The sequence below is a fragment of the Onthophagus taurus genome, chromosome 11 (genome assembly GCF_036711975.1).
Source record: "Onthophagus taurus isolate NC chromosome 11, IU_Otau_3.0, whole genome shotgun sequence".
NCBI lineage: Eukaryota > Metazoa > Arthropoda > Insecta > Coleoptera > Scarabaeidae > Onthophagus > Onthophagus taurus.
The window spans coordinates 18,075,938-18,097,729 of NC_091976.1; the positions used below are offsets into that span (position 1 = coordinate 18,075,938).

At 32.8% G+C, this 21,792-nt stretch overlaps 3 protein-coding genes across 3 annotated transcripts; 2 read left to right on the forward strand and 1 right to left on the reverse strand.

The window, feature by feature from the left end:
- Positions 1-1,905: 1,905 nt before the first annotated feature.
- Positions 1,906-8,712, forward strand: LOC111424195 (sensory neuron membrane protein 2-like). Its single transcript, XM_023057640.2, has 9 exons — positions 1,906-2,404; positions 2,456-2,613; positions 2,674-2,821; positions 7,128-7,290; positions 7,349-7,440; positions 7,498-7,709; positions 7,761-8,058; positions 8,115-8,240; positions 8,290-8,712. The coding sequence occupies exons 1-9, from the start codon at positions 2,291-2,293 to the stop codon at positions 8,644-8,646; spliced, it is 1,668 nt and encodes a 555-aa protein (XP_022913408.2). The 5' UTR covers positions 1,906-2,290; the 3' UTR covers positions 8,647-8,712.
- A 4,207-nt stretch (positions 8,713-12,919) lies between these two features.
- LOC139432132 (uncharacterized) lies at positions 12,920-13,680 on the forward strand. The gene is made up of 2 exons (XM_071200481.1): positions 12,920-13,237; positions 13,291-13,680. Exons 1-2 carry the CDS (start codon positions 12,920-12,922, stop codon positions 13,678-13,680), a joined length of 708 nt encoding a protein of 235 aa, XP_071056582.1.
- LOC111424176 (sphingomyelin phosphodiesterase-like) lies at positions 13,659-21,792 on the reverse strand. Its single transcript, XM_023057619.2, has 11 exons — positions 21,650-21,792; positions 21,476-21,588; positions 21,306-21,408; positions 20,362-20,532; positions 20,183-20,310; positions 19,955-20,109; positions 14,993-15,071; positions 14,766-14,938; positions 14,507-14,701; positions 14,201-14,454; positions 13,659-14,149 (listed from the first exon to the last, which is right to left on the reverse strand). The coding sequence occupies exons 1-11, from the start codon at positions 21,702-21,704 to the stop codon at positions 13,710-13,712; spliced, it is 1,866 nt and encodes a 621-aa protein (XP_022913387.1). The 5' UTR covers positions 21,705-21,792; the 3' UTR covers positions 13,659-13,709.

Sequence of the window (21,792 nt, forward strand, 5' to 3'; positions counted from 1 at the left end):
AAAATACTAGTTTATAACATCTCTAGTGCATTATAACTAGTGGTGGAACGAATATCCGGTAACTATACGGTATCCTAACCTATTACTTAGTATGAGAAAATGTATATGTATATATACATATAAAAATATAAAAAACTTCTTATTTGCTTAAATTTTAAATATTTATTGGAATCGGTTTCGACACATAAAGGTCATCATCAGCCAAAAACTTTGCAAGCGAAAAATAAAAACATCAAAATCAAATTTCGTTATAAAAATTATATAACTTACGTCATCAATGAAGAAAATGCTAACGTTGAATTTTATAAAAATAACACATTGAATATTAAAATATTAAAATTTAAATAAATAAACTAAGGTAAAATGTTAAAATTAAATAAATATGTTACGAATTAAAATGAAACGCACAACAAGACGAACCCAGCGCACAATAATGGAAATTTTACATGAAAGTAAGTACACCACCCGAATAAACCGGTTACATATTAAAATCGGTTGAATAAAGAGATGGTAAAATCAGAAAATTATTATTTTATTTGTTTAGTTTTTCTTTTCTTGCTTTTTGATAGGAAGGAGTATAATGGGGTGTAAAAAGTATCAACTTGATCGTTGAGAAGATTTATTCTTTTATTTCTCTTATGTTTATCGATTTCATATGTTTCCAAAAGATCCAGCTTAAACCCTTTCTCGCATTTATGTAACAATTTCGTGTTATCTAAGTCGATAATATGACCAGTCAATTGACTGTGTTTGAATATGTTAGAATTCGTCTTTGTTTTATGTTCTTGCAGTCTTAAATCTGCATTCTTGCAGTATCTGAATGACTGCAACAAACTCCAAGGGGTGATTCTTTAGTGAATTTTAAGGGTACTTTCATATAGGAACCATGGGCGACTTCGGCTCCCCTAAGGAGCTACACCCCTCCAAAAATAGCGGAAAATTTTGGTTTAATTTCTTTTTCTCAAAAACCATAAACGCTAGGAAAATGAAATTTGGGGAATATGTTTAACACATAGTAGGGCATGTTTTGACCCTATTTGTACTTTCAATCTACCCTTCTAAACTACTAAACGTAACCACCCCCCTTGCATTTTTGCGAAAATTTTTTTTATGTAGATGATAAATTAATACATTAGAAAAATTTTACATAGATAGATGAAAGTATTCTAAAACTTTTTTGTCTCTCTGAAATTTTTCCAAAAACGACTATGTTTTGAAAAATAACTTTTAGTTTTTGAGAAAACAGTGTTTGAAGTTTTGATAAAATTTTCGATGTTGCAATTTTTATCGATAACTTTCAAAGTTCGCTATAAAATTCATTTCTTGAAGAATCCTTGCGGAAATATCGCCAATTATTCATTAAAGTATCCTCTTTTTAGAGTTGCTTCATTAGTTAAATCAGCATCAAAAAAGTTCATTTTGTATCTTGGATCCAAATAAGTTAACATCATCAGCTTTCTTATTAATTTCATTTTTATCAAATATCGCAATAATGTGGCAATTTAGGGTATCACTTCAGAAATGTACCAGAAATTATAACCATAATGGCCGGATAGATATGCGGGATAACCGGATATCCTACCGAAGGGGATACCGAATATCCATTATCCTGCTTTTCGCAAAATCACTACCGTACCATCACTAATTATAACGAAAAGTTTGTTGCATAAAAAATTTTTAATTTATTCAGTGTTGTTTAATAATTGTTTGTACATTTTTATTGATTTCTCTATATGGAAAACCAATAATTAAATTATTTATGCATATATGTATGAAAGAATTATTACGATCATCTATTACTAAACACTTCATAATACAAGAATATTGATTAAAATGTTAATCTTCTTTACCTTTTACTTCCCTGTAATCGCTTTCTGGTGAATTCACTTAAATAAATCGTTAGTAATTCGAAAAGAAATTGTTGCACCTCCTTTAATCGATTCAGTACGTAATAACAAAGTGTGTTCTCAAAGGTATGAGTATGCAATGATGGCCACTTAATGATTAGTTAAACAGGCACACACATGAGTCACAAAGATAGTATCGCCGGGAAATTTCACTTGATGGTATATGATAATATCTCTATGTCTGTGGTGCAACATTATAATAAATAATTTGTGACCGATATTCATGTGACCTTAATCTAGGAATTGGTATGGTAACAATTTATTTTTTTATTGGTAATGTTACCATTCCGACTTGGTTATTGTTTTAAACCGACCGCGAGAGTTATCAAAGAACGAGTTAATTAAATCTTTTTATTTCAACTTAAAAATTGTTTTTAATAAGAATGTATAAACATTGTCCAGTTATTACAGCTTTATCCGGGTTTTTAGTTTTAATAATTGGGGTGTTGTGCACTTGGTATGGATTTCCAAAAATAATTGATCACGAAATTTCGAAGGTAAACTAAATTAGTAACTTTTTAAATTTAAATTTTTATTTAATTTTTTAGCAAATTGCGCTTCATCCCGGGACGAAAGCTTTCGAAGTTTGGCAGAAACAACCATTTCCTTTACTTTTTAAAGTTTACATTTTTCATGTTACTAATCCCGATGCTGTTATGATAGGTGAAAAGCCTATTCTTAAAGAAATGGGGCCATACATTTATGAGTAAACCAAAAAGTTAAATTAATTTTTATGTTATTAAGAAATATATTAATTAAATTGTAGTATTGAAGTTGAACGTACAAAAGCTGAAATTAATGAAAAAGATGATACAATTAAATATTATTTAAAGAAAACATTTCATTTTAATAAGAAGTTATCTGGTTGTCGAAGTGAAGAAGATAAAGTAACGATTTTAAATGCTGCTTTAATGGTAAAAAAAATTTAATACTTTGTTAATCACCTTACATATTTCAAATCGTAACACTTTCTTAGTATATACTACAACTATGAGGGAGAATCTTACTTTTTGGTCAAATCTTAATCATTCTGCGTAGTTCTCTGAACGAACTTAATTTCATTAGATCTACTATACCAAGGCAAACCTTGCTATTTTTGTGTTCTTAAGAGACGCCCGAATATTTCCAGTTCTAGATCAAACGTTAGTTCTAATACTAGTGTTAGTTCTAGTTTTAGTTGTTATTCAGCGTTATATCGTGGTATATTTTTAGAGAACTAAAAGTAGAACTAACACTATACCTAGAACTAGAATCATTTGGGTTTAGTCGTCTTAAGAGATGTACGGCAAAACACAAATGATCTAGCTCTAGGTCTAGTGTTAGTTCCAATCCTAGTGCTAGGTCAAGTTTTAGTTGTTATTCGCCGTTAGATTTTTATATAATTTTTATTGAAATAAAACTAGAACTTACACTACACCTAGAGCTAGAAACATTCGACTTTAATCAAGTTTTTGTTAAAGACGAAATTTTTCATATAACTGACTTTTATTGCTCCGTATTGCTCTGTTACATCGAGGTTTTACTGTCCTTCCTATATCACTTATCTATTTTGAATAACAACCAAATCAAAATAAATGCTATAATAATTATGGCAGATCTGATCTAGATGAACCAAAATGTTAGTTTAATCCTGCTCTTTCTAAACTTTTCCAATTGTGACTCGTTTGGAATTAGTTGCAAAATAAGTTGTGTCCTTGAAAATTTGGAACATTCGTTAAGAATTGATTGGTTTTTAATTCCCCTTTCTTGCATAATTAAGCCATTGACACATATATAAAATATTGCAGCTATTTCTGCGATCATAACCGATGACCACCCTTTATTGAAAAAGACTTAATTTCCATATTTTCAAAGTCATCTTTCGTTCCTGAATCGTAAATCAACTTGATTACATCTTCTTGCATATATTTTCGAATGTTGTTCATATCGAAATTAAATGCATAAATCCATATATGAATTATAAATATAAATTGCGTAAAAATAGAGCAATTACGAAAGAAATTTCCACAAAAAGGATTTTTCTAAGAAAAACTGACTAGCATTGTATAAAAATAAATATTTCTATATTTTTCTACTTTAATTCAAAGAGTGGGTGAGAAGTCTTGCGTTTTGAATCCAACTCTAAGAGATTCAAAAAGCTTAATATTTAAGATATCATTAGTCTAGTTATGATGATATTGTTGTTTATTAACTTTTGAAATCTTAAAAATGTTCACTACGAACAATAAACAATAAATAGTTCTATTAGAAGAGGGAGAAATATTGTTGACGGAAGAGAACATAATGCTTGTACGTGTTTAAAAGAGGTTCTATATCAAACATTGATAACTAAGCATCTGAGAGATATTTGTATTGTATGTCCAAGTAAAGAAGGTGTTGACACTAACAAGCAACTGTAATGATCGGGCAGTGAGCGCTTGTAAAAAAAACTGTGCAGCTTACACTATAATTTAATTAACCTCTCGTACTCAAGACAATCTCCTTACGGTGGTACAAAGTTTTGGAAGATTATTATCTAATAGTGATACGATTGCAGGCCACACACTTCTGAGCCATATAGAACTAGATTATAGCTGCATGATTTGTCTGTGATGTTATGTTGCAGAAACGTGTGTGCGTATATGGTACTCTCCTCGTTCTAGAGTTTTGAGCTATAGTTCGCTTCGAGTACTACAAAAGGCACTACCGTAAAGTTTTTCGGAGCTTGGGAGTGTCACGTCTTAACAAAGGGAGGATAGATGTATAATTTCCTTGCTTCCACGTTAGATCATGACGAAACAATTCCTTTGGCTAAAGTCGCCCAAGGAACGGGAGAAATTGTCTACAATTGAGATAACTGGGGGAGATGGACTTTGAAATGCGTGAAGTCAACCGCTGGAAGTTGATGCATGGAGATGTAGCAGGTTGGAAACTATGCTCAGGTATAGTTTCCGTGTATGTCCAAATAATTCCTCCTCTTTTCCTCTTTATTACAACTGTAAAGGATTTTTCAGAAAAGTGCTTTGACCGTTGTCAACGCAAGTCGTAATCATTTTTACATTCAATGGAAAAAAGGTGATACAGAAGTTTCAAACAGTTTCATCTGGGGAGAATGTTCTACAGTGGAGCATTGGTTTTAACCCCAAAAAAACTACCCATTTCCATGGGTATAATCTCCTGTTATCTCACCCATTTGAACGTATCGACGCTTTATACTTCTATAGCTTAGATCATATTCGTTCTTACGAAAACAGTTTTTCGTGGGTTAACAGAAAAATCAAAAGATAAATATTTAGTTTCAAATTGTATTGTACTCATCAAATTTGAGAGAATGCGTTTGGTTTATTATCACAAGTTTTACTTTCTTAATCAGTCCTCATCGTCAGTTTTTATAGCAACAAGCCTTTCAAGAGGAAGGTTGAATTTTCCTGAACTTGGCCAACATTTTTTATATCTGTGCTTTCATTGATCACAAATTGAAAAGAACTTTGATAAATGTTTCCTATAGTCGTGTACTAATGTATTGCATGATAACAATGTACTTACCTCGTAATGACCGTAAAATATATAACCGTAATTTGTTCTCCAACATCTATAAATACATCATCGAGAGCATAGCTTTTAAGTTCATGTGCTAAATATTTGGAAATTTAGACATCGCTTAACTTACTTAAAATGAACAACTAATGAACTTCACAGCAACATATGAACAGTCAAGTCGCAAGCATCCAAAAATAGCTCCAAATGCCTATATATAAAGTTCTATGAATATTACAGACTATAGTTCCGACTAAAACTTTTAAATTTGAGTATCAATAAACAGGACGTTAATTCGTGCTAGTCCATATTTTAGTTATTAATAACTAATAATATAAAAGATAAGCCAACAAGTTGTGGAAGTGTTTATGCCATGCCTTCTAATTTAAAATTTAACGATCATGTCCATATAATTCCAACGGTTCTCTATAAGAAAAGAAATTCCTTCAGGTTGAAAATGAATATGTATATGCTTTGACATACTACAAGTATAAGTACATGTGTATGCTCTACATAGTCTTCTGTGTTGTCTCTTTTAGCAGTAATCATACCCATATTCGACATAAGATAATATATATCTATGTCAACTCTAAAACTTTTTAAAAAACTTGTTGGTTTTCATTGTTTGAGCCTTCATGCTGGTTTGAGTTGATGATGGTGTCGCGAATGATACTTTAATTCAAGACAGCAGCGCCTCAAGGACATTTTTGATCTTCCGCGTGGATATACTTGCTTACCAGGCACTTTGTCTTTGTTTCTAATAGATTTCTTATTAAGATGATTGAGGTGTGGTAGATTCGATTAGCTTTCTCTATTTGGTTGTTAATTTCAGTTTGATGTCTTGCATCGTTTTCAAATATTGTATCGTTGACCTATTTTACTTCTTGACCATCTATTTGTACGTTAACATTCCTTTATCTTTTGATATAAGCATTACTTTTATTGTTCCTTATTCATTAGCATGTCATTTATATTGATTACCTTACGCCAGTTGCTGTTTTCTATTGAGTTCTTCTTCTTACTCCGCAACAATTGCTGTCATCGGCGAAAGGGTTGTCAAAAACTTTTACTGCTGTCAGATTTCTATATCCAACAAATCGTGGTTTGTTATTCTTGTGTGCGTTAATAATTTTATTCCTGTCTTACTCCTTAGTGACAAATTCTACTGATTTATTGTTGTTTCTGATCTGATTGCGAGTTGTATTGTACATTTTGGTTATCTTAGACATGCCTACAGTTTTTTCCTTGGTTCACAATGCGTGAATCTTGTGTACTTCCCATCTCAATCATACAAATAGTTGAGATTCTGTAACTAGACGCAGCCTTTTTTCCACAACATTTTCAAATACGGTATGCTTAACAAAAGCAAAACTCATCTGCAGTTACTGCAATTCCTTGTATTTTTAGGGCATAGGAACCAACTCTTTTACTTGCTAATCTTGTGGTATTCTTCTTCTTTCCAGGCTTAACTACAAGTTGTATACAGCAACTTGATTGCCGCCTATTCCACATTCTTCACTATTTCCATTATGATGCAATCTTTTCCAGTTATCATTTTCAACTTTAGCCTTCTTATGCATCAGTTACTTCTTGTAATCTTGACTTTGAGGTTTAAGTTAATCCAACCCCATAAAGACATTGTTCCTTGTCCAAATTAATAATTTAAACTTTTAATAAAATGATTAAAAATTTATTTATATTTAGGGGATGATTCTTCAAGTACAAACTATGTTACCATCAGCTTTAACAATGGTAAAAGACGCTTACCCTTTCATTTACCCAGATTCAAAAGACGTTTTTCTACGTACAACAATAGGAGAATTATTGTTTGGTGGAATAACTTTATTTTGTTCAGCTCCCGAAATAGGTAATCACAATTACCTCCTATGATTTGAGTTTATTAAAACATTTTATGCCTTTTTTAGATTTCTTCTGCAGCACCATGAAAGGATTTCTCCCTCAAACGGTTGAAGTGGCGGAAAATGATCGAGATTTCATTTTTTCAATGTTCAGATTTGTATTAACTTTTTTATTAGATCACAACAATCAATTAATTATTTTTTTATTAATTAAGATGAACAACACTGCTGTTGGGCCTTACATAATGGAAAGGGGGATGAAACCAAATTCAACAAGAGGCGAATTGATTTCTTTTTTGGATGAACCGAGTTTGGATGTTTGGAACGGTGATGGTTGTAATATGTTAAATGGAAGTGATTCGGGAATGTATTTCACCATGAAAAAGCCAGTTGAGAAAATTTATACGTTTACAGCCGATATTTGCAGGTTAGGAAACATTTAATTATTTTGTTATTTTTTTGAATTATGATTTTTTAGATCCGTTTTTGTAAAATACGAAAAACCTGTAACTTTTGAGGGAATAAAAGCATTTAAATATAGCGCTCGTAAAGAATCTTTATCAAAAACGAGCGATAATATGTGTTTTTGTCCTTCAAATGATGAAGGAAGTTACGTTTGTCCACCGGATGGATTGGTTGATTTAAGTCCTTGTATAAAAGCGCCGGTTTTATTGTCGTTTCCGCATTTTTTATACGCTGATAAAACTTTAATTGAGTTTGCCAAAGGTTTAAATCCGGATAAAAATAATCATGAATCATATTTAATTATTGAACCAGTAAGAAATTTTTTAATCAATTTTTAATTTATACTTATTAAAAACTTTTTTGTAAGATGACTGCTACGCCTTTAACCGGTGCTAAAAGAGTCCAAATGAGTATGATTCTTAAATCAATCGAGGAAATCCCACTTTTAGCAAACGTTACCCAAGGTGTTTTTCCAATATTATGGCTGGATGAGGTACAAATTTATTACCAAATTATTTAAACTATTTAAATTTTTGTTGTAGTTTGTCATCATCCCAGATGATTTTATTTCATTTATGAAATCGAACTTTAAAAAAATGGGGCTTTTAGACGTAGTAAAATGGATTTTTATCACCACCGGAATCATATTGATGGTCATTTCCTTCTTATTGGTTATGCATCAGGAGAGTTTAATGTGCTTTTCGAATCGAGGAAAAGTTTCGATTTCAAATGTTGAACCCTTTCAAGTTCAAAGTAATCGTGATTCTTCAGCGATCGCTTTAAACGATCCCGTTAAGCGTCCTTCTTTATATCCACAGGTAGAAAATCGAAATTTAAATATGAGCTTTATTAATAAAAATCAGCACAATCAAGGAGAAGTTTGGCAATTCAAATTGTAATGAGTTAAAAATAATTGAAAAAATGTTTATTCGATGAAGTTTTTATTAGATGAGATAGATATTGTTGTTGTTTAGAGAATATAAAGATGTTACAATTTATTCCGCTGTTTTTATTTCATTTTGTTTAAACTTCCTTGAGACGAGCAACCATGTGGTGGCGGATGAGCTTCTCCACAGCCTTGATGCTGCAAAGCAACAGAAATAGTTGGAAATGGTAGAAAATCTGAACCTCCAGACCTCAAGCCCCTAAGCATGGACTTTGCCTCCTACATAGTAGCAATATCTAGTACAACACCAAAAAAGTTACTTGCAACCAAAATAACACAAGAATCAAGAAACCTGTGGAATGAGGCGACGGATATCTTTGACAGCTAAAGAAGTTGAGGGAGCGCTCAGGAAAATCACGTCAGGAAAGGCACCACGACTTGACGATATCAACCCAGAGTTCCTAATAGATAGTGAAAAATACACTAAACATTGGCAGATTCTTCACTGATGTAATCCAGATTGGTAACCTACTCAGAAAATGTAAACAGGAAAAGGTAATAGCCATCCTAAAACCAGGGACTCATCTAAAAGCTACATCGAATCATCAGTAACGTACAAATTAATTGAAAAGCTTATCTACAAAAGAATCGGTCAGAGAGTGTTTGATGTAATATAATAATAGCAGGATTCAGGGCAAAACGGAGTTGCGTTAAACTTCTGCTGCATTCATTGATGTGTCGGCTGCCTACAACTCTGTATGAAAAGAAGGCATAATCCGTAAATTCCTCCGTGTTATCATAGAGCATTCCGAATTGTCATGAGGTCCAATGTGAGCTCAGCAAGCAAACTCAAGGACGGCCTGCCACAAGGGTCGGTATTTTCACCGTTTCTCTTTAATCTATGTATATATCGCAGATACGCCAGAAACAAGACCTAAAAAACACGGCTACGCCTCGCAATGGATGTAGATCGTTCGAAGAATCAGAGGAGATCTTGACAACCAAACTAGAGATTCTGGGAAGGTACTTCCGGTTATGGTGCCTTCACCTAAACGATAGCAAAAGTAAGGTAACATGTTTCCATCTAAACAATAAACTCCTCGGCAGAAAGTTTGGAATACAATTTGAGAATTCATGGCTTACTCACCATCAACCACAAAATACCTAGGCGTTATACTTGATAGAACGATCTCATTCAAAGAACATATAATGAAAACAGCGGAAATACTAAAAACGAGGAACAATAATATACAAAAACTCTATGGAACAACATGACCTTCTTAATCGCTGAATATTGTGCGCTAGTGTGGCTTAACAGTCCTTATGTACAGAAAATCGATGCTCAGCTGAATAACACGATGAGAATGATCAGCAAGGGGGTTTTCAAATCTGCTCCAGTGGAATGGCTCCCAATAGTAAGCCATATACCATCCCTACAAACTTGCATCGCATAACTGCTCTCACGAGAGAGTACAAGAAGATCTTGGGAAACCAAAACTTATCAATACACAAGGAGATTGAGGACGCCAACCACACCCGTCTACGATACAGAAAGCTACTGATTAAAAGAGCAGCCACTGCCACAGATGAAGGATTCAGACTGACTAAAGCTTGGCATCTAGAATGGATAACAAACCAGAAGAATATATCTCATGTATTACCCAAAAGCCTCCTAGTTTTTAATTTACCACGCAAAACTTGGTCAACTCTAAGTAGAATAAATGGGGCAAAACATGGGGCCCTTCTACAAATGCGGTGAAAATAAAACCGTGAAACATATTATAGGAGATTGCCCTAGCCCTTGAACAACTTGAGATGGACTGCCGGAAAATTTGACTCCAGAATCAACATTTTACATAAGTAAACTACAGTCATACCTCGGATTGCGAATTTGTCAGTTCAGAACAAATCGGAATACGAACAAAATTTGCGAACATATTTTGCTTCACTAGAGTTCTAACAAGCCTTGATACGCTTTAGAACTTCATCAATATTTATTGTCGAACCAGCCAAGTACAAGCGATACTAGTAGTGTCATGGAATTTTAGGCAAGTAGGGGATGGTTCGAAAGATTTCGTTGAAGAACTAGAATTTATAGTGTTGATAGGCATGGAGAAGCGGCTAGTTCGGACCAAAAGGCAGCAGAGAAATATGTGAAGGACTTTGGTAAATTTATAGACTTAAAAGCTTAGGTCTCGAATTAATTTTTCAATTGCGATGAAATGGGGCTATTTTGGAAAAAAATGTAATAGAGGATATACATAAACAAAGAGGAAACGTTACTACCTGGCCACAAATCAATGAACGATAGGTTTAGATTATTACTGTGAGCAAATGTAAGTGGAAATTTCAAAATTAATCCCCTTTCAAGTATACGATTCTGACAATCCGCATGTATTTAAGAGCATTAAAGTAAAACAACGTAAGCTTCCAGTAATGTGGAGATTAAATTGTAAGGCTTGGGTTAAAAGAATATTTTAAAGAGTTGAATGATGACTGACGTTTTTGGTCTTTCGGTTAAAACATATCTTGACTAAAAGAAAGTGGCCCTAAAATGCTCATGCTCATCCTCCATATATTGAAGGCGACCTATCTTGCATACGACATTATTAAGATCAAATTTCTGCCACCTAACACCACACCTTTATTACAGCCAATGGATCAGCAAGTAATTTCAAATTTAAGAAGCGTAGAGAAGATATAAATAAAAACAATATTTGGTATGTGTCCAACGTTCTTATCGATGCATTGTTCTATCTGATTTCTGAAGTGAAAGTGGACTCTCTCCAGCACAACAAATCTGGCGAGCTTGCAGTCCACGAGATGTCACCTCTAATGGAAATAAGTCAAGATGTGTGGGCAGTCGTTTCATGTTGCTGAAATCATACTCCACCCAATTTTCAAGAGATTGTTCTCTTCGAAAAAATGTGGCTCAATGATCCCTACTCTTGACACCTCAGTTCCAACTGTGACCCGATCCGAATGAAGAGGCCTCTCATGAAGTATCATGATTCTTTTTGTATTGATATCGTCCCAATATCGCACATTTTGTTTGTGAACAGAATCTGAGATGTAGAAATGACCTTAATTACTAAACCACACAACAGCGTCAGCGGGCAAATTGTCAAGGGGCGTCGCATGCCGTTTGTCGAAGAAACCAAATCACATTCGAAAAGTTGTTGTGCGACAGAGCAGCCGCATGTTTTGAAGCAGAGCGTCTAGAAGATCGCAAAATTTAAGCTCGGACGGCATTGATGTTTGGTCTCTTGCAGGACAAATTTTCAATTGCTCTAAAAGCTTCCACCAACGATAGGATCCCCGAGCAGGAATAGCACCTCGAGGGGGAATATTTTACCGTCTACGGAACTCCGAGGAGAATTGGCTTCGTGAAAAGTAGGTTTCTACTGCAAACGTGATGTTTGACAAATTCAACCATCAACGTTCTCGGCTAAAAACACTACCGCGCCACATCCAAGGATGGTAGAATCTAAAAAGACTGTTATATCTCAGGAACACGTGCATAACTCAACGGCCCGTTTGTGACATCAACGTTTGATAATTAACAAAGATCATAATATAAAAGAAAAATCGTGATCAAGTTAAAACTGGAATTAACACTAGCGCTATCACTAAAACTAACACTAGACCTAGAACTAGAAACATTCGGATTTAGCGAGTGTTTCTTAAGACGGCTAAACCCGAATGATTCGAGTTCTAGGTTCTAGGTCTAGTATTAGTTCTGCTTTTAGTTCAAGAAAAATATACAAAAATCTAGCGGTGAATAACAATTAGGACTAACACTAGATCTAGAACTAGAGTTTCGGGTTGAGCCCTGCGTCTTCAGGACAGCTGACTGACCGTGACACAACAGGTGTGTCTTATTGGTCCGATACTGACGTTATTTTCTGGATTACAAAAGAATAAAGGATGTAGCAGTCCTTTTAGATTCTAGCTTCCTTGGCCCCAACCAAGAATAACTGTTATTCTTACCCGCAACTAATTCCAGTCATGCCACCACGTCTCGTTGAAAAAAGAATGTTTTAATGCCGTTATTATTTAATTTCATTCTATTTTTTTTTGATTTTGTTTTAAATTTATATTCTGATTGTGATTTCCGTTGTTGTGTCTTGATGCCATACGCTACATAAAATTTCTTTTTTGAGATTAAAAATTAAAACGGTAAATTTTATCTAGAAAAAATTATTTCGTATCGTTACACATGAAAATAACCGTTAAAATAGTGTAAGAAAAGAAATTTCTCCCATTCTACTTTTATCCTTTTCACAATGAAGACGTTTTTATTATTTTTTATATTCACCATAAATTGGTTTCACATCAACTCAGAATCGAATTTATTTGATAAATTAGCGTCTGGTTTTAAATTTGCGGGGAAATTACTCGGAATTGATCATGTAGCTGATGTAAGCTCGTTAATTTCGAAAGCTTTCAGTTCTAATAAACGCTTAAAAAATGGATTTGTTGAGAATGACGAAAATAAGAATCATAATGATAATATTTTTGCGGGATTTCTAAGGATTTTTGGGTTTGATCCGAAAAAAATTGCTGCTATTGGAGTTAATGGAATTATTTTTATGGCACAATTGGTAAGTTTAACACCATTTTATCGCGAAATCTTTAAAGTTGATTTAATCTCTAGATAAGTTCATCTTTATCAACAAATTTCAACAAACAAGAAGAATTAAGGGACGAGTTAAGAAGTTCCCCACAAGAAGATCCTTTGATATGGATTCTAAATAATTACGGAGTTAAAAACCTCTTGGAGTACTCAAAAAATCAAGATCTTTCTCAAATTATAATTAAATACATAAAAGAAAAATCTTCTGATGAAGACTCCGGTTGTATTCAATTACTAATTTGTAAATTATCCCCTTTTATTGAAAAGATGCAAACTTATTTAAAAAATAATCCAACTCAAAATGATTCGGGTAAAAATATTTTATATAAACATCTTCCCACAATTGATGAAGTTGAAAATGTTGGGGAAATTTGCGAAAAAAATCATCCTTATTGTAGAATTATTTATTAAAAAAATATATATTTTTATTAAAAATATTTCTATTCGCGAAGTTTTTCTTCTAAATCCCGACATAAATGATGCCTATCGTGAGATTTTCCACTTCTCAAATCACAAAGTAACAATAATTTACATTTATTATCATCACAGGGTGGTTTAACCGGGCTATCTTTGTAATAATGTTTATAATAAAGATTAAAAACACCCGGATTATCAACCATTTTATCGATTAAATCGGACCAATCTTGAGGTCTTAAACTTTCTAAATTATACGCGCTTCGTGCTGTATACAATTTTTTCCAAATTGGCTCGCTCTCATCGCTATTTGCATCCTCTAAATTCGTTATCCAAGTTTCATGGTCGATTACTTCTCGCGTAGTTCTTTCATGGTCCCCATCAACATAATAAATTCTATAACCCGGATTGTGATGCTCAAAAGTTGTAACAGAAGGTGCAATAAAAGCTATATTAGTTGCTCTTTCTAAAATAAAAAAAAATAAAAATTGATTTGGGTTTATTAAAATTTTCTTACTAAAACTTGTTGTGTCATAAAACACTTCGAATTGATCTGAATGAGTGTGCCCATAAAACTGAGCTTTAACTGTATCTTCAAATCTATCAATTATTTTATAAAAATTCCTTGACCAAACTTTTAAACAATCCGAATCACCTGGAGGAATATGTCCGATTATATGAACTTTTTCTCCGGCGTTTTCGGCTTGTTCAAGTTCGTAAACAAGCCATTTTAATTCTTGAGCCGGATCTGTGCTATTAACCACTAAAAACCTAAAATTAAATCAAATTTATTTTAATTCTTTTTTAATTAATTATAACTTACCAACTCAATGAAATGCAATAGTTTGAATTGACTGAAATTAACCGAAATCCTGGTCGAAGCAAAACTGAATAAAAAGCTCCATGGATTACTGTGGAATTTATCGAGGAAGGTAACCATTTTCGCCAGTTTACGCTTAAGGTGTCATAAAGGTATGAAATTGAATTGTTTTGGTTTGTCATCCAAGGTGGAGGAAAACTTAAAAAATAAAAAAAAGTATTAAACAAATTCAATATTTAAAACTAAAATATAAAAAATATACCTCCCTGCCGGTGAGCTTTCGTGATTTCCAACAGCTGGGAAGATTGGAGTTTCAGGAAAATATCGCAACATTTGCTCAACAGATTCTTGAATTATTTTCAAATTACCCATTTTGGTTTGATTCCAAATATCGTGCGGTGGTAAATCTCCGGTCCAAAGAATATAATCGATATCCTAATTAATTAAAAAAATTATATATTATCGAACTTTTTGGATCATTTTACGAACCGGATGTTGTTCTGCAATATGTTTTAACATACTTTCTATAAAAATTTTTGGCATATCACATTTTGAATAACTTCCCCATCTAGAAATAATTCATATTACAAAATAATTCTGTATTGTGTGTCCCCCAATTATATCATATTTTTATACTTAATGATAATAATTATTGTATATTACTAACATATAACCGGAAGTAGAACAAAGTTTTATATTAAATGCTGTCAATATGATGAAGTTAATGTCAGGAATTTGATTTCAATCGTGGTTCAGAACAAAGAATTAAAGGTTTTCTTGAGCTAGCTATGTTCAAAAAATTAGCAAAGAACTCCATATTGAGTTTTTGGTTCCTTCTGAAGCGAAAATGAATGTAAGTATTTTGACGAAAAAATCCCAAATGTAAAGAAGACGTGGATAATTAATTTCCGTAGCCAGGGATAGCAAAAAAATATTCGTATAGATTCCTCCTCAACTCTTCGAAGCAGAAATCTAGTTCTAATCCTTTCAAAACTTTATTCCTGAAACAGATGGTTTCAGCCTGGACAACGTGGAAGATTATGGCGACAAACTTTTAAGCGAACAGGAAAGTACTCCTGATAGATAATACATCATTACTGTTCAATCCCACATCTCGAAGGGAGTTGCCTCATGGATTCTGGTGGAGACAAAAGTTGGCCCAAACCATTTAGCCACGTACAATATACAAACGAAGTGTTCTATAAAACATCAATTAGAACTAGAAGAAGAACTGAATAACATTCACGGTCTCAGCGAAACAAGACCAGCAGGTAAAAAATGCACGACTCTAAAGTCCGGGCATGTAGGGGAAAGGAGGCAAATATCAGCCACTTAAACACCAACAGTTATAGTAACCTACCATTTATAGTGATTAAAGTTGGATTCTGTTGCATAAAGGAATAAAACCAATCTTTTCCACGTATATGTTTTTAACTACTTGGCTCACACATTCAAAACAGGCATAGCGAACCAGACGTCTAAAATAACTGGAAGAATCCGGCTAATACGGGCAGCTATTGGAAAATTGGAATGCATGAAAAAAGAAAGATAAACAAAAAAAAGTGGAAGATGTCATAAAAAGAAATGCCAGCGCGAAGTGGAGACGAGCGGGCCATATAGTAAGATAGGAGGAGGTAAAGTGGCGGAATTGGATTTTAATATGGAGGCCGAAAATGTACACGCGAGGCACAGGAATACTGAAGAAAGGTATATGATAACTACTCAACGCCAAAGTATGAAAAGAAACATTCACAAAACAACATAGATATCACCGAATGAAAGTATAATAAACCAAATAGACCAAATAGATCCTAGATGCAAAAACAAGAAAAGGGGCATATTATGACTCAGCTCTTTTTCTGGTATAATCAAAATTAAGTTAATTATCAAGATTAGTATTCACAGGGACAAAAAGAAAGAGAAACCTGATAGGGATAGAGTACAGTTGCCAAACGTAAAAACAAACTTAGACAGAGAAATAAGATCAAGACTGTAAAACCATCTTAGTGTCTAGGATTGCTGGAATAATGTCAAGACAGTACTCAAAGAAATGGCCAAAACGACAATGGGCAGCAAAGAGAAAAATAATCAAGCTCGAGGAGTGAAATAGGTCACATGTGAGATACATACAAAGAAGAACCAGGAAAAGACAAAGTGAGTTTAACGAAGTAGGAGGGAGAGTCTAGTAGTCGGCATCTACAACAAATAAAATCTATTTGGAATACGCAAAAAACCATGATATTAACGACCCACACGCATTGCAGTAGATATATGCAGCATATCAATAACGTAAGTTTACCCATTGGTATACTTGGGAACGGAACTAAGATCGGATGGAAAGAAAAAAAAAAGGAATTCTTAGAGTCTTAGAGGAATCACCATTACTAACAGATCTTACTTTGCACTATCTTACAGACTAATAGCAAAAAATGTTTATAATAACAATAAACATAGAGTATATAAGATCTACTATATGTTACGGAAGCAAAACATACAATGACAGAGAATATAAAAAATAAGCTAAGCATATTTGAGAAAATAAAAATTCAAACTTATAAAAATTGGTTTAAAAAGTTTATTCAGGCCTACTTTTACCACCTCTTGATAAATTTATCCGATAGATAAATTGGCGCTCTTACGTCCATTACTACCATCTTTTAGTTAAATTTATCTAATAGATAAACCCATCTACTAGCCAATGAGAGCGCGTAAAATAGCCGTAACCATGGTAATAATCCCTTAGATAGCTTAACCAGAAGATGGTAGTAACGAGCCTTAGCCAATGAGAGAGCGTAAAAGCGCTGTAACCATGGTAACTATCCTTAGATAGTTTATCAAGAGGATGATAAAAGTGGACCTAAGTATAAAAGGTATATTAGACGTAGGAAAGATGTTGGGATAGATGAGTGATCTCGCGATTTTAAATGGAGACCTTTTTTGGAGTTAGCTTTTTATAATTGAGTTATATATATATATAATTTAGTTGTAGTAGTAGTAGTTATATATATATAATATATAATTGAGAGAATCCATCGCATAAATCTATGAAACTATTTCGGGGCTAAGTATTACTTGTGAAACAACTTATGATTGATATTATCTGGAGATTAATCGATGACTTGCTCTAGCTTTATCATTACAATTCACTTTTTCACCGCATTTGCACATATCTACATAATTGGTAAATACAAAAAATTTCAAACTAATTATTTCAAGTAATTATGGTTCTACTGAAACAATAATTGTTACAAAATATTTGAGTAATGTACACAATTAAAATAAGTAAAATTGATTGATTATAAGGTCATTATACTAGTTAACTGAAAATGTGGCATAAATTCTCTTTTGGGTGATTATCACGGTAATGAATGTTGGCATCAAACGATTTTATAAGCATTGTAGTGATATTTTTATTTAAATTGTATATAGCTATACTTTGAAGTCAATCGTTGCGTTTCCTTTATTAAAATGGCTTTAGAATAACGTAACATATCCGAGATTATTTCCTCAGCAAAACACTCATACTTTCAGCATACTTATATTTAAGTATCTAAGTCTTAGTTCAGCTGATGTAGAATACCAGTAAAATTTCAAAGGTATACTTGTATCAACGAGCACTTATATACAACTGATGGATATGTGTTGCATCATACGCCATAGTTGTTATAGAATATCTATTAATCTAATATTTTTATTGAAAACCTTGGGATTATGTCATTGACAAATAAGTGTAACTCTAACTTCTACATAAGTCTCTAGATCTTAATCAACAGCTTTCAGACTGATCAACTTTTTCATACAGGTGTTGGACTCTAAAGAGACCGCCTTGGGAGTTTTGCAGATATAGAAGCTGCTTTCCATAAAACGGCCTTCTTGGATGTTATTAAGATTTTATACAGCTTAAAGTTTCTTTTACTCTCAGTGGTTAATTGGAAAGCATTATGAAACAAAGAATTGTTTAATAAATTGCTGACGGATAATGCCACCCTTAAATTGGTTTAATTAGAGGATTTCCTCAAGTAGATGTATGTCACTATTTTTGTAAAATCTCACTCAGGGTAGATTAAACGCCTCAAAGCAGTCAACTTCTTCACTGTGTCATCTGTGGAGATTAAATTTCTCGGGAACCTTGATCTTCTCCTAATTGCTGGCTGTATGTATTAATTACGGGCATCACATAGCGAAGTTCAGCCCTATTAGAGCAATGATTAAAGCAATTATAGAGACGAGTGTCTTTTTGAGTCCTTATTGTGTGATCTTTTTTGTCAAAAATAGAGCAGAGGTTTTAGACACAATGTTTATCTCAAATTCATAGAGCAGAAGTAAATTCCCATGGATGATCCCTTCTGATCCATTGTGTTCAGACCATAGGCATTTTCATATTCTATTTTAAATTGATTTGCCGCTAGACCCCACAATATGCATCGGGGGCACCAACCAGGAAGAGTTTAAGAGGTAACTTATTGATAATCAAGATGTTGTTATTAATATTGTTCATATACTGTTAAAGATTGTGGTCAAATTGAAATAGCAACTGAGCAAATCTGGCGTACAATCCATTAAGTTTCTATCAGTATGCTTACCAAGTATACTTCTGGGCAGAGTATGACTTTCTGGGCAGAATTATCGTTATTTTTCAGAAAACGACTTACCAGGTTTGCTGGAAGCTGTTCCACTAAATGTTAGAGAACGCATGTGGTTCATGCATGACGGTTAAATGCCGTATATCCTGGAAGATGGATTGGACTCCAATTCAAAATATTAAGGATCTTCAACGTAGGGTGGAAGATGGATGTCAGCAAATTCGAAATACACCAGGACTTTTTGAGCGCGTGAGGCAATCCATGACACGACGAGCTCAGCAGCGTGTTGCTGCCCATGGAGGTCATTTTGAACATTTGTTATGATTTACATTAAAAACTTCCGTTTTCTGTAACCTTTTCTAAATAAAAAAATGAAAAATTTCAAGTGGATGTAACTCTGTAACGAACCATTTTAGGACATATGTTTATATAAACTTTTTTGCTTATTTTTAGTTGTAGAAACCGTCTATGTATAGCCAGCCCAACATTTTTGTAACACCCTGTATATTAATATAAATAGCTTATTTTTAACAAATATAGATGAGTAGTCAATAAAGAATTCTTTATCTCACTCTTACACAAGCACAAAGGATATCGGACGGTGATTAAAGTGATGATATTGCGATAGTGAACAGATGATTCGATAATTCTATTGCAAAATATGAAAATTCTTGAAAATTACGATTGAGATTTTATCGTAATTCTAACACAATCTCCAAATTATCTGTAATGATTACGAAATTGCTCACTACTTTGAAACTTGGTTGTATTTAGTTTACGACATCCCGAGTTGCAGCGTAATACTAATTTTTTTGCAGTGATGATTAATCCGGGGACACACTTTGTACTCTTTATAATAATTTCTTACTTTCCTGCTGGTTCTATCACTCTTTCGTCATCTTCAACAGTACTATAAACGTGGCAACACATGGGTTCATCGCAATTTGCTGGACTACCTTGAACGTAATTCGGGTCATAATGAACGTCTGTTAAGTGTAAAACCTTGAAAGTTGGGGAATCCTTCTGGTTTTTTTCCAAGAAAACAAATATAAAATAAACAATATTTAATGGGACACTACAAAAATATTTTATTTACCAATGGTAACTCGGCAAGTTGTAATTGTGGTTTTGGTTTATCGGGTAATTTAATGTCCCATTCATGCAAAGGATTTTCAATATCACCACAAAGTTCGCCAACGGTTAAACTACAAATTTGTTCAACACCTAAAAAAATCTTAATATATTTGGATGCATTAATTTTTTGTTTGAATTTACTAATTTCTGTTAGATTTAAAGCTGGTAAGAAATCTGGAGCGAAAGTGTTGAAGAGTCCAGTGCAAACAATTTCGTTTTCAATATTTAAACTGGTGCAAATTGATACAAATTGAGTTCTTATTTCTTCAAAGGAAGATCCATCTAGGATTGCTCCTTGCAAAAGCATTGTACCTAAAGTAAAAAATAATATTTTTTTTTTATTAAAGTAACTTTTTAATGTTAAGTTGTAAATTATATAGAAAATAAAATTGTTCAAATCAACACTGACATTGACGATGACACCAATTCGCATTTTAATTTCATGTTATTTACTCCTGCGGTTTCCTCTGTTGATTTTCAAGTTAATAATTTAAAAACGATGAGGGAAATTCTCCTCTAAGTTTATTGACGTCAGAAAAACATTCGATTTAAAATATTAATTTTAAATCATTTTATCGATTGATCAATTTAAAAAATAATGAATCATTTATTATAAGAATGTGGTGATAACACCACTTTAATTTTTTAATCGTCACTAATGACTTTTTTTGTAATAGTTAATTAATCCAGACAAGATGTCCCAATTAAATTTCGAAATTTTTGATTAATCATATTTTAAATTACCAAAATAGGAAGATTTCTTCGTCGTATTAGATATATTAAATATTTATGAATTGATATTCTGAGAAAATTTATTATTAAAACAAATATTTGATATACGTAGAGACACTTATATACTATGCAATAATCGTGTGATAACCGAAAGATAAACATTTTTGTAGGTGAAATCAAAACCTGGGTATTGTTAATGGTTATGTATCAAGGTCCGAGTTTAATTTGTTGATACATCGGGTTAAAAATAATTTAATTGTACAACTACGTACATTTGAAATTAAAAAATAACAATTTAAACGGGTTTTTTAAAACAACATTTTTAACAAATCTTTGTTAAATTATTTACTTACCAATTCTACAAGTTGAACATGAAAGTTTTTCACGAACAGAATTTCCATATTCTTTACTCATATCCACTCTATTTGCATTTATAAGCCGAACAAAACTTTTAGCCTACAACACACAACAAAAACAGATTAACCCAAAAAGATTAAAACCGAAATTTCACTAAAATTTGTACTTTGTGTTCTTTCATTGGAGGTAAAATATGATTACTTCCTCCCTCATTTAATAAAGGATCATTGTGAGGTGGTATTTCATAAGACCACGGATCTTCGAAGTTTATAACACGTCCTAAAAATTTATGTATACATTTTTTTTAAATTTAAATAAATTTAAATGATTCAAAACAAACCATTTATGTGATTTAAAACACAAAAAACAAGCACGAATTTTTTTAAATGAAACATTTTGGAGTTAAAATAAAAAAATATCAACTACTTATTTTTTTAAATTTTGGTCACGGTTAATAAAAAGATGTTACTTCTTTCGCTTTAC

Bases quoted from the DNA above. Each gene is read 5' to 3' on its own strand.
- LOC111424176 (XM_023057619.2), bottom strand. From the start codon at position 21,704: ATGTTTCATTTAAAAAAATTCGTGCTTGTTTTTTGTGTTTTAAATCAC. The intron at 20,311-20,361 runs GTAAATTCAAAC...AGATTTTTTTAG, and splicing joins TTTAAATCTAACAGAAATTA to GTGTTGAACAAATTTGTAGT. The intron at 14,939-14,992 runs GTTCGTAAAATG...TTAATTAATTAG, and splicing joins ATATTGCAGAACAACATCCG to GATATCGATTATATTCTTTG.
- LOC111424195 (XM_023057640.2), top strand. From the start codon at position 2,291: ATGTATAAACATTGTCCAGTTATTACAGCTTTATCCGGGTTTTTAGTT. The intron at 7,291-7,348 runs GTAATCACAATT...TGCCTTTTTTAG, and splicing joins TTGTTCAGCTCCCGAAATAG to ATTTCTTCTGCAGCACCATG. The intron at 7,710-7,760 runs GTTAGGAAACAT...ATGATTTTTTAG, and splicing joins TTTACAGCCGATATTTGCAG to ATCCGTTTTTGTAAAATACG.
- LOC139432132 (XM_071200481.1), top strand. From the start codon at position 12,920: ATGAAGACGTTTTTATTATTTTTTATATTCACCATAAATTGGTTTCAC. The intron at 13,238-13,290 runs GTAAGTTTAACA...TTTAATCTCTAG, and splicing joins TTATTTTTATGGCACAATTG to ATAAGTTCATCTTTATCAAC.